Consider the following 13023-nt stretch of genomic DNA (forward strand, 5'->3'; position numbering starts at 1 on the left):
AAAATAAAAAAGACAAAAGGAAAAACAAACAAACAAACAAAAAAAAAAAACTAAATAAAATCCTCGAACAAACGTTCATTTAAAATCCTGAGGTAGTTCCGAAGCAAAAGCACATCTCCTCCATCCCAGCAGCTGGCTTCCTGATCCCTTGTGCCTCAGGAAATAACCACGTGGTTCAACTTGGGATGTAAACAAGGAAGAGGTGGTGTAACTTCGGCCGCTGGAGAGCAGACACAAGTTGGTATATGTCAGGATCCAGCTGCTTGGGACATTTGCTGGGCAGGTTGGAAGCCCTCTGAGGAGCAGCGGAGCTGGGAGGCATCAGGGCCGGGACGATGGGCAGGATGACTCAACGCCTCCTCATTTTCCACTTGAAAAGACTGCTTCAGCTCAGCAACAGTGGTCCCATCGTCTAGCCCAAAAGACTCTGGCCTGGAGCTCTGGCTTGTCGAAGGGTTGCTCATCTCCTCATTGCTTTCTTCATTGGAGTAGTGTCCAGAGTCTCCTGTCTCTTGGCTGCCCTCGCTGGTGTGAGAGCTCTCTGAGTGAAGTGGTCCATAGATGATCTCTCGGGATGAAGGCGGCAAGGGCTCTGAACCTAAATGTCCGTCATACCTCAGAACTGTTTTTCCAGGCTCATAGAAACAGGCTCTTGTCTCCACCTAAAGGCATGAAAAATGGGGAGATAAAATTAAATAGGAAAGGAGTATGATTAAAAAGGAAGCAGTTTGACAGAATAACGTCACATCACTTACGTCACATTGAGCTGGATTTCTGGTCTCACTCTTAAAGATTAGCCACCTCTTGCTTTGATTCTTGTTGCTGACTGGACCGGCACTATTTATGACCATATTGGATCCACCCTGAAATGCGAAATTTGTACGACGAGGACACAGTGTTCAATGCTCTTGTTCTTTTTAAAAACGAAAAACCACCAGAAGCCCATTAACTAATGTGCACGTGTTTTGTTTTGCTCACCTTGGCATCAAAAAAGTGACCACTTATCATGGGTATAAGGGCCTCAGCATTCTCAGTATGGTGTTCACTGGGCAGAGAAACACCAGCAATTGGACCTTCACCAGCTCCGATAGCAACAACTTTGTGACCGGAGGATTTCCTATTCATCATAGAAAGATAATTATGCAAAGAAATGTCAGAAAAATCACATTTTTGTGTTCCAGCTAATTATGATCTGTTTTAATTATTTCAAATGATAGCATTTATTACCTTGGTCTTCCCTTGCTGATGAGGATCAAGGCACACATAACAATACAGGACAGTGCGATGCTCACACCAACAATGATCCCAGTCATTGACCTTTGGTCTATGTGGTACAGACCATCAGAGAACACTGGAAGATTAACAAAGAGAAACAATTAGGATACAGCGCAGGGACATTTAATACACTCCGTATGACAGACGAAGATGTTGCTCACTGGATCCTTCAGAGTTTCATGATGCTTACCTGTTGTGTCTGGGGAGCTGTCAGAGTGTCTCGGGCTCTTACTCCTGTGGGTGTTTCCCCGCTTTAACGCCAGCTCCACAATGTTAGAGAAAGGCCCGTCTCCGACCTGATTGGAGGCAGAGATCTTCACCAGGTAGGTGTTCCCTGGCTCCAGGTTCTCCAGCAGGGCCATTGTATGGGTTCCTGTTAATGGCAGTGGAATAAGGCAGTGAGGATTAGAAGTTGAGAAAACTAACTGGTACACTCGACGCTTCAAAAGTAGCTGTTGACTGAATATGGCATTATTATAAGATTACTACCTTTTACTTTGTTAGGTTGGTTGCTGCTACCGGAGCTATCATTAGTGAAACTGCCAAATGAAATTCTGTTGTATTATATGTGCAATGACAATAAACTATAACCGATGAGAAACTGTACCATCATTTGTGCACCTTTTTATGATAGCAGCAGGAAATAAATGACCCTGTCAAACTAATGGTGTGAGTGCAGTTGGGGAAACGTGCCTTTTTGTAGACAGTTAACATTTTAAAACATAGTTTCCAGAGAAAAAAATGCTTTTACTCTCAAAAACCTCCCCCAAATTACTAAAAGTGTTATTATGGGATATAAATGTGCTTTGGTGTATTTATTGGTTATGTTTACTTTTACTACCATTACTTTGTTTATGTGATACAATGTTCTACTCACCCTCCCTCTGCAGTATTTGCCAATGTCCAGCCATCCAAGCTTTCTGGGAAGCGTACAGGATGGTATAGTGTGTTACCACCAAATTGGGCTCTGTGGGTTCCCTCCAAGATACCAGTGCAGTGTCATCCTCAATTAGAGTTACTCGCAATCCTGCTGGAGGTTTGCTTGGTGCTGCACACAGAGAAGTCACATTCATTATATGGTGGAATTATGAAATATGGAACAATTTGAATCTGCATCACAGAGGAAATAGTGGAATACACAGAGAGCAATGTAATTGTGACAAAATGATATTTGTAATGTCCAATTTGTTACCTGCTGGCAGCGTTTGGTGGTAAACAACAGAACTCCAGGGACTTGACATTTGGTCCACATGGAGACGCACAACAAATTCATAGCGAGTGTTTGGATCCAAGCTGTGAACTATCACTCTCTGTTTGGTGCTGTAAAGAAACAACGTTCTCACAATGATAAGCTTATCCCCGCATCATTTGCAAACATTGAAATACTTTTTGAGGCTTTAGTTATAACATTAGAATTAAAGTACTGACTAGATTCTGACCATCAGCTTACGTTTGTATGTAGCGTATGGCGGAGGCATTGTGGGTGCCCACGGGTGTACAACGGATTGTATAGCTAACAGTCTTTCCGGAGGGGAAAGCTGGACGGCCCCAACACAGGGTGACTGCAGATGAATTGTTGGCCAAGAGAGTCACGTGATCTGGAGGTGGAGGGGCTGCTGCCAGTTGGTCTCTAGGTGCTGAATGATGCAAAGAAAATGTATGCTATCGTCAGATATCTCAATTTAAGAAGAATTTTCACTTAAATTTGTATCGTAAGACTCCCAAGATAAACAAATACAGAACTGTACTTACACAAACATCCTGGAGTACTAACAGTCTGGTCTGTTTGATAACCATCTCCAGCTTGGCTGACAGCCAGAATTTTGACATGATACTTTCTCCTTGGATCTGAAATAAAAAGAATCAACCTTCAGTTGTGACCTTAGGTCATTCAAACTGATAATAATTGCACATATGCGCTTCTCTCAAATGAACAACCCTGCAGAGGCTATGATTACTTTTTCAATAATCTGACAAACTGAAACATAACCCTGGAGATACCATCAAAAATAGCAGTGGTTCACAAATAGCAGTCTTTATTTGATAAAAGGAAAAGAGACTCTTTGACAGTTAGCTGCAGGAGGGGAAGTTTGTGGGTCATAACTGGCTATCTCCCATACATGGACAGTGCATGGTTTCTTTAGTCACAACAACATCTCATTTATCATGTGCTGTCATGTGTAAGGAGCATGAGAAAGACAATACAGCCCCAAGGCACAGCAAATATGGTGACATGATCAATAATAAATAAATAATACTGTTTTTACCCCATTAAAGTTGAGAGGGTTTTTTAATTACTTTGACTATTATTACTTTTATTTAGAAAACCCTATTAAACTAGGTTGTTCTTAAAACACATTACAAACAGACTAACTAAACTTGAGGGGAATGAAGAGAGGTAGGAGGTACAATGTGATTTTGTTTGTATTGTACATGGACACAGAAGCCAGAAGTACCGGCTGAAAGACATCTGAGAGACTGATGATGTCTAGCTGTTTCAAAGCTTTTGTTTGAATATACGCAACAAATTTTGTGTCTTTACTTGAACAAGTACAACCGCAGCAGCTCCTAAATCTGGACATGGGAGTGAATATAAAGATTTGTTTTATGCTTCCAGTGTGAAAGGTCAGCGCACGGGTATTGACCAGTGTTGGCAGTGTGTCCAGGCCTGTTGTGGGGGCTGGTTCAAGGGCAGTGTTCAGCTGCTGGGATCCTAGGCCCATGGGACGGGGGGTGGCTGCCTGGGGTCACCGGGTCAACGAATCTGGGTGCAGAACTGTGGGATAGGAGCTGGGCCCCCTTTGTTCCCCCTTTCACGTTCTTCCTATTGGCCTTGTGCTACACCCTTCAACTTGGAGCAGACGTGGCTCTAAACAGAGGTTATATTGGGAACAGTGATATCATGGAGTATGGAACCAATGACAGAGGCCCGTGCTACTGTCCAACACAGAACCATACTAAAAGGTTTTAAGAATTTCAGCAAGTTGTTATTGAAAAACATTAAGTTTAAAAGCAGTCACTGATACTCATTTCTATTTCACCAGTTCGGTTTTTTCCAGCTAAGTCTGGTCACATCAGACAAGAATATATAGAGTTGATACTACATTTAGATTGCTGTGGGTTATTTGCATCAACAGCACGGACTTCCAGCGGGGTCAGGGTCTTAATCCAAGACTGCTGTCTCACGGCTAGAGGTCAGTGGCTTGAACCAGCCCTGGCCAATCCCAGGGGTCTTTTTGTGTGCTCCAGTGTCCAGCTAAAGGGGGGTAGTGAACAGAGTCTTACAGGGCAGGTCTGGCCATGGATAAAACACAATGGCTAGAGGTAATTATGCAAGCTGCAGGATGGGAAAGGTGGTGGGAGGGACATCTGGACCGTGACCTCTAACCCAGCCAGCCAGATTTCACACAATAGTGCAGCCTGACTGGAGAGGGCTTCTAGTTAGGCAAGAGGGGTCAATCAGAGCAGGGGGTGAAAATGCAAATGCAGCATCCAACTGCCCACTGAGCAAAACTGAGCTGTGCAAAATTAAGCAATCCATCACTGTATGAAGTCTCCACAATGAAGTAGCAGCGACGCACCAAAACAGTCAAATCGAATCTCATATCTTCTGTACACTCCAGCAAAATGTGACCCCATAATTTGCCAGCTATAACAACAAGAGTTCATCTCTCACCAAGGCCACTGATGGTGTAGGTATGTTTTTGAGCATGTAGTTGAACACTGGGCTGCTCCGGTTGACCCTCCTCATGGTAACACAGCCGGTAACCCTGGACAGCCACAGAATCTGGGGAGGTTTGCCAGCGTGCCACAATAGAGGTGCAGTTAAGTGGCTCAAGCTGAAGAATAGGGGCTGGAGGCACTAGAGGGGGCAGATGCAGACATGAGATCAATATTCAGACATTTTCAGAAAATAATTAGGCACTAAGAAAAATTAAACCCTGAATAACAAAAATGAAGGGTAGTTAGATGAAACACAAGAGTCCATTTATTCAAGTCCAATTATTTTTTTAGCCACCACTTGAAATAAAATGACTTTGAGTCCACAGTTAGCTTTAGCGTTACAATTACCAAGCTACATATTATCCTCAAATCAAAAATGTGGTATGATGTGATCAACATATATGCCGAATCATAAAACTAAACCTCTGCACATAAGAAAATGAATGAGCTTTGGTGGACAAACAGCCTCCCCCAACACACCAGGCCATGAAAAGGGGCTATTCTTTCCCCCACATAGACGCCTGAGGCCCTCTCTTTATGACCCATGACTGAGGCCGCTCTAACATCACTGACAGCGAAGGGCAAAGGTTCCTGGGTAACCAACACAAAAGGCGGTGGGACAATGCCACAAGAGCAGGGCCTAGTCATAAGCCTGCCACTCCACATGCGCTCTAGTGACCCTCATGGTATTCTAAGAGCAGAAAAACACTGATGAGACAAAAGCAAAAAGATAGCCAGTTACCAGTTTGCTACCAAGTGATTCTATTAGTCTATAGTATCAACTTGTTGCCTTCTCCTTATTACATTGAGGATCCCTGCTTTCAGTCAAATGAATTGAATTATAACGTGCATTAAAACTTAGTAAGAACTTCAAAGAAAAAACAAAACCCTCTACACAACCACGTGACAGGATTGAATGAAATTGAATAAGAAATGGCGTGAGTTCTCAAAACTTTGTGACATCTCTTTCAGCCACCTGCAGGTTTACCTTTATTACTGGAGGACTTAGGTGTACGGTGTGAGGTCCATGCTGAAGGTTCACACCAGCCCACACGTGTGGCTGCAGCCATCCGGAGCAGATAGATGGTATCGGGCTGCAGGCCCTCCAGCAGGTATTCAGTGCTATTCTGCGGTAGCTCCACAGAGGTGACAGTGCTGTCTGCAGCTGTTCGATAGGATAGCCTGTATGCAGACACCCGACCACGGCTCACCTTAGCTGGCAGTGGCTGCCAGCTGACCTGGATATCTGTTGAGCTGTAGCTGGTCAGACTGAGCTCTGGTGTGCGCAAAGGCACTTAAAAAAAAACAAAAAAAAAAAAAAACAGATTATCACACATTTGTCTGACACTGAGTTCATTTCTTCAGAATACAAACTTGATTGTTAAAAGATAACCCGCCATATTCTATCTATTATTCACACAAATTTGATATTAGTGTGCAGAATACACAAAAAAAAAAGCTATGCAAACAATAGCCTGCCCATCCCCCTTATTTCAACTCAAAATGTGCTCTGAAAACACACCACTTGCATGCACGTTAGCTTAACTACCAAAGTGATTTATTGCATGGAATGCTGGGAGGCTCAATGCTCAGTGCTCACCATCCTCCAGGGTATGTTGACTGACTTGGTCGGACATTCGACTGGCTCCCATCGGCATATAAGCCACAATGTAAAAGCTGTAGTTTCGAGCTGGCTCAAGGTCGTCGATGATATAACTGGTTGTGTCGTTCCCAATAACAACCTGGTATTCCTCATTGTTTAACCCTGACATGCAAGAAATCAGAGAGACAGTAAGTAGGTTAAAGTTAGGCAGAGAAGAAGAAACCTCTATGTACCTCATCTCTATATATCTCTATATATAAACGGTCATTATTTTGAAAGACCTGACACCTACATTACAGACATATGTAATGTTAGGCGCAGAAACTAGCTGCTTACAGGTAAATTCAATTTGCAAACACTAAAAAAATGTTTACTGCAAAGGAAAACTTGAGTTAATGGAAGTATTTAAATGTCAATTCAATGGTCCACATTTAGTATATCCTTATATTACTAGTTTGAAAAACTGTGAGGGCTTTGAAAAGCTACCCTGTCCCTTTAACTCCAAGCAGAATGAACATGGGAGTGGACAATGGGTTGACTAAGCCTGTTGTTATTTCAGTGTAGCAGTGGCCATTTTGAGTCTTCCTTGACCTCTGCTCTGCGCAGCACCAACAGATGGCCTTCACCGAGGAAAGTTGATCACGCATGAGCGAGTAAGATTATCTGTTGTGGTTGACTGTCACCTCACACTTCTTCACACCATTATCCCTTCTCTTTTGTAATAGATACTTTGATATAAAATCCAAAAGTGCAAACATAATTAACTGGTTCCTCCTCTTGGCCTCACCTTCAGCCTTCATGTAATGGATGGAGTAGGCAATAACTTTATCTGCATTGTAGAGTGGTCTCTCCCACGCCAGTAAGATAGCAGAGCTGGAGATGGTCTCAGCGTGGATATTTCTTGGAGCACTGGGTCTGTCCTCCGACATAACAACAATAAGGCGAGCCAAGGACAGCACAGATCCCTGTTCACTCTCTGCCACGCACTGATAGATGGCATCATCCTCTGGGATGATCTGGGTAATTACCAATTTACTGTGGCAGAAAAAAAAAAAAAAAAAAAAAAATTTAAATCAGCAAAGCATTGAAGAAACAACAAAGACATTTAATTCTGTTCAACCTAGGGAAGTTGATGGTACTAGAGCATTTTTTGACTAAGACCACTGCTCCTGTAATAACATACCTGTTATACATTTTGATCCTTCCATTTAAGTGAACTGCCTCTCCATTCTTTAGCCAGCTGATGCGTGGCGGAGGCACTCCTTCTGCTTGGCACATAAACCTAGCAGTGCCTGCTCTTGGACGGGTCTGACTCTCAGGCCTCTCAACTATGGATGGTGGCTCTGAAACAGAGTTGTAAGACAAAAGTCACAAAAACACAGCCAAGACGAAACTTTTTCCATCATTGAACATAGAACAGAAGACGTAGGCTGAATTTGCGGTCTAAGGATGCGGATATTAAAAGTACTAGTAGAGTTGAAGTACCTAGAACCGTGAGGTTAGCTGCAGCAATCGTGCTGTTGCGGGTTCCTGGGGTTGTGGCCCTGCAGAGGTAGACTCCACTGTGCTTGGAACTGACATCAGTAATAACAAGGTTCCCATTGCCAAGCGCTTTGGCATTGTACACATCAATGGCTTTACTGTCAGCACGGCTCCAGGAGATGATGGGCCAGGGGTTTCCTGTGGCTACACACTCCAACACGACCGTTTGGTGAATAGAGACTGTGACATTCTGAGGACCAGCAATGATTCTGGGTCTCTGACGTGGTTTAGGGCCAGCACCTTCGCAAGAAAAGTAAAATATTGTAAAATTATTTAGATATGTCTACGCAGATTGAATTCTGAAATGCTTAAATAGGGCGTAATCTCTTTACCTTGGGTAACGCTTAGCATGGCTTCTCGACTCTTCAAATGGCTACCAATGTTAGTCGCCACACATCGATACAGTCCAGCATCCTCCAGTTGTACATTGTGAATCTGAAGGACTCCATTGGGCAAAACAGTAATTCTGCAAAAATAGAAAGGAACCATCATGTATAAATGGACAGCACCAGAATTTGGCGACATAAAAGCAGTTTATGCTACAAATACATGACGAAATGCATTTATTATATGGGAACGACTGTACCTGTCTGTCTGTAGTGGTAATGTGCTTTGGTTGAGCTCCCAGGTGATGGTGGCAGGAGGGGTGGAGGTGACAGCACAGGAGAATCGTGCCACCGACCCCTCTGTCACCACCATAGGCACAGGATGCAGCACAAACTCTGAGATACCTGTGGAATAAAGACAAATGAGCAACCATGAATGGACGTATCAGCAGCATCAACATTTTTTAGACCATAAATGGCTTTCACAGTGGATGATTATACAATTATACAATTAACATGATTATTAATACAAATTTATCATACAGTTACTTGTAATGGCCAAACAGTAAATATAGCATGCACTTCCTCTTTGGTAAACTAATTGCGAAATTAGGCATGCAAATCCCTGATTTTGATGGATGTTAACTGATTCTATGAAAGGAATTGATTTCTGTAACATGCCATGATCTTGCTTTTGTGCAGATGAGCTATCAGGCCTCATACTGACCAGCTGGTCCAATCAATGGATCAATTGAAGAATGACACTAAGTGATCCACTGCTATAGATAAAAACTAATCAATCCAGTTTGCACAAATAGGGTTGCAAGCAATCACTCAGAATAGAAAATATCTACAGAAACTGTGTATTACAAAAGTGAAGCTATCTCTTTTAAAAGTCAGGGTTGACCTTTGACCACGAAGGCATATTTTCCAATTTAGTTACATGGCATGTTGCACACATTTTATAACTATGCATATGTAAATATGTTTATTTAGACCAGGACATGTAAACACTGTTTAAGTATAAACATACTTGTCTTACAATAACTAAAACAGCTCTGCCCAGTTTGCTGAGTAAGGCCCTGTTTATATGCATTCAAAAGACCTTTCAATAATCACCACAAATAAGCAGCCCCCATTCTGAAGCAGACTACGAGACATGACCAGTGACCTTCATTCATTAAGGCATTAACTCTCCCTTCCCCCTCACTCACAGGAAGGAAGTCAATATCATGTTAAAGAAAATCAATACACTGTTCTCCCACTGAAACTCCACATTTAAATCCATCCTGAAGTTTGAGTGATCCAAAATAAAGAGAAATCCTTTAATTTAAGACCTAATTTCATCAATAAGACACGAGTAAAGCACCAAGCCTGCTTAAGTGAAGTTCAGTGAGGGCTTAACCTGCATCAGCACCAGAGACAACCACAGTGGTTTGTTTTTAAGGTATTACAACATAGCATTGTGCTTTAGTGTACACAATCATCAAATCCTATAGCAAAATATAAATCCTGTCATCTGAAAAAACCTGTCCATCCTGTCATAATCAACCTGTCACCTGACTGGTGAGCATCATAAAAAGCATTAAGCACCTGGAGAGAAATTAAGTATAAATGATGTTATTTACTCTCATGCAGGAGATAACAGACCATCTTTGGGATCAGAGAAGTAGATGGTGGGTGTGGCCTGCACAGACTGATCCACTAATTTGGTCACCTCTGTTGCAGGGATTAGATCAATGTCTGGGTCAAACAACACAAAGGTTTTTCAGAAGAGGTCAGGGTTCACTTCAACCCCGTGTCCTTTCAATTTTAGCTCAAACTGGGCAGCGGATTGAAGTCAGTTTAGCACTGGCTTTAAAAAGAGCACCTTGTGAGCGTTATGCTGTTAACAGGAATTAAATGCCATTGTAGAAAAACATTATAGTAGTGAAGGCCCTATGTACTCATTTTTTGCATATATTGTGAGAACACATATGCCAGACAAATCTAGGAGGCAGCTGAGGAGGTGAAGCTGGCGATCTAATCCCAGCACTGTAAGGAAATGCTTCCTGGATGTAAAACTGCTCTGAAAATCCAACACTATTTGCTGTGAAATGCCAGGTCCACTCATTCACATGACAAACTGCCCTTTCTTTTACAAAAGGGCTCTGCTTGACAGGGCAACAGAGGGGCTGATCCCGTGAAAGGGATTGTGGGCTGGGAGAAAGAACAGCAGGACGGCCTAGGCAAAACAGGCCTGTGACATCATAAAGCCTTTCCCCACTGACCCATGACCCTCAGGTCCTATGGACAGAAGGAGAGCACAGAGGAGGCCCATCCTCCACCACTCCGCCCACAGCTGACCAAAAACCTTTAACCCTTTCCCTAACAAAGGCTGGACACTAGTCTCAAACTTGACATTTGAAGATTTTTTGGTGGTCATTATATAGAAAAGCTTTTTTTTTCACCTTCAATAGATGACAACAAACACAAGAAGACTGTCAGAGAGTTGGTGTGTGCAAAACCTTTATATTATATCTTATATAATATAAGATTTATATTCCAGTTTGTATTTCTGCATATTTAAACCTTCCTAGAGGACAGTCGTATCGAGTTCTTCCGTGTTTTGTTCTGTTGAATATTAGCGCACATTTGTCAAAACATTTATATTCAGTGTAATTGTCAAAAATCTGTATATTTCAGAAGCCTGCGCTAGTTTCCATGACACCAGTCATGGGATCTAAGACCTGTGGAAAGTGGCCATGGTAGACCAGGCCCAGTGAATAGACAGCTGTCCTCTCCACTGATATGTGGACAAACAAATGCCCTGGAAACCTAGCCTTTTCTTCTGGAGCAGTGAGGGGCACTCCAAACAAAGGCGAAAAGGCAAATGGCCTTTCAGAGATTCCTCTGTGTAGCAGACCATTCAAGAATTACACAGACACAGTCTGTGTATGACTCCGCTACTATGTGAGGGAGAGAAAGCTACTTTCTAACTTTCTAACAAACGTTTCCTAAGCACTGCCATAGATGTTCAGATGCTACTGAAAATATTGGGAAGATAGTATACTCAGACTCATGGCTGTCTATTTATGGAGTATTTATGAGGTTTTAGATTGACTCTCTGTCCATCTTTAACTGTCTCTTAAAATGTCCCTATAAATTGAAACAGCTTGAAACATGACAGAGTGTGAACAACTTCTGCTAATGTGGGAGTCCAGACTCTGGAGGTTTTTACTCAGTTAAAAAAAAAAAAAAAAAAAAAGTCTGTTGATGCCACAAAATGGACATCATCATCAGGTCAAACCCAATCCATCTCGGTCCCATCAATAGCAATCAGGAATAAAGTCCAGAATGTCTTCGTGTCTGAGCGCCATACTTACGTGCAACAGTCAGACGAGATCTTTGGCTTAGGATAGCTCCATATTTGTTCTGGGAGAGGCACTGGTAGAATCCTTCATCTGAATCCTCCTTGGTGTGTTTTATCTTTGGTATGTACAAGGAGCCGTTGGGCAGAAAGTGTATGTGCTCACTTTCTGCCAACTGAACTCCATTTTTCAGCCACTTGATGTTGACAGGAGGCTGCCCATGAGCCTGACAGTCCAACACAGCAGGGTCCTTTGGGAGGACAGTAACATCAGTGGGCTCTGTGATGAAGGACAGCTCGCTGAAACATAAAACACCTGGAGGAAAAACAAAGGCACCATTAGAGAAGAGTTTGGGATGTTGCTGATAAGAGGAAGAAGACAAGCAGGAAATCGAAGGGACACATGAAATAAAAATAAATAAATTGATAAAATAATAAATAAATACGACTTTGTTACAGGAAAGCATTTAAAGTGAAGTTGTGCGGAAACATTCATCTGATAAAGTAACAGCAGCTGTATTGGTTAAAGGTGATATGTTCTGCTGTTTTAACAGAAAGAAAGCATCTTTCAGAAACATGATGAGCATCCATTGCTGACACGGTGACAGAGAAGCTCAGAGAGTAAACAGACAAACAACCTGTCCTGTTACTTCGTTTCAAATAATAATAATAATAATAAAAAACAAGTGTATTTGAACTGAGCAGTTACATATGTGTGAGTTCAGTGTGCTGAGGAGGCGGAAGACGCTCCGCCCGGCGGACCGCAAATCAGCAACACAAAAAAACAAAACAAAACAAACAAACAAACAACAAACGACACTTACTCGATAAAGGAAGAAACAAAGCAAAAAGCAGCCAGCGCTGGTGGACTTTCATCTTAAACCTCGCCATCTATCGCGACTGTTGTGTCATTTTCCGTCCCCGCCGTGACCCGCAGCTCTCCTGCGTCCTGCTCCTTAATCCTCCACACTGCCTCTGCCGGGGTCCGAGGACCAGCGGCCGGACGGGGACCACCCCCAGTCGGCGCTCCGCGCATGCGCTGACGGCACGGGCCAGATGCGCGTGCGTGCGTGCGTGTGTGTGTGTGTGTCAAAATGGGGTCCAGGGACCTCCGGGGCCCCCAGGAGGACCTCTGGCTCTCTCACAGAATGCGGAACTGAAAAGTTTCCCCGCTAATCTGGCTAATCTCTCCTACTGGGAAGTTT

General features: G+C 42.9%; 1 protein-coding gene across 1 annotated transcript; it reads right to left on the reverse strand.

The window, feature by feature from the left end:
• Positions 1-248: 248 nt before the first annotated feature.
• On the reverse strand, positions 249-12709 carry LOC115056200 (protogenin B-like). The gene is made up of 19 exons (XM_029522471.1): positions 12643-12709; positions 11835-12134; positions 8730-8874; positions 8476-8609; positions 8087-8383; positions 7785-7944; positions 7389-7636; positions 6599-6763; positions 5987-6292; positions 4952-5137; positions 3028-3123; positions 2726-2912; positions 2468-2595; positions 2153-2323; positions 1466-1648; positions 1228-1351; positions 979-1117; positions 756-863; positions 249-662 (listed from the first exon to the last, which is right to left on the reverse strand). Exons 1-19 carry the CDS (start codon positions 12707-12709, stop codon positions 249-251), a joined length of 3558 nt encoding a protein of 1185 aa, XP_029378331.1.
• Between the last annotated feature and the right edge of the window lie 314 nt (positions 12710-13023).

This window comes from Echeneis naucrates, chromosome 16, assembly GCF_900963305.1.
Source record: "Echeneis naucrates chromosome 16, fEcheNa1.1, whole genome shotgun sequence".
Taxonomy (NCBI): Eukaryota; Metazoa; Chordata; class Actinopteri; order Carangiformes; family Echeneidae; genus Echeneis; species Echeneis naucrates.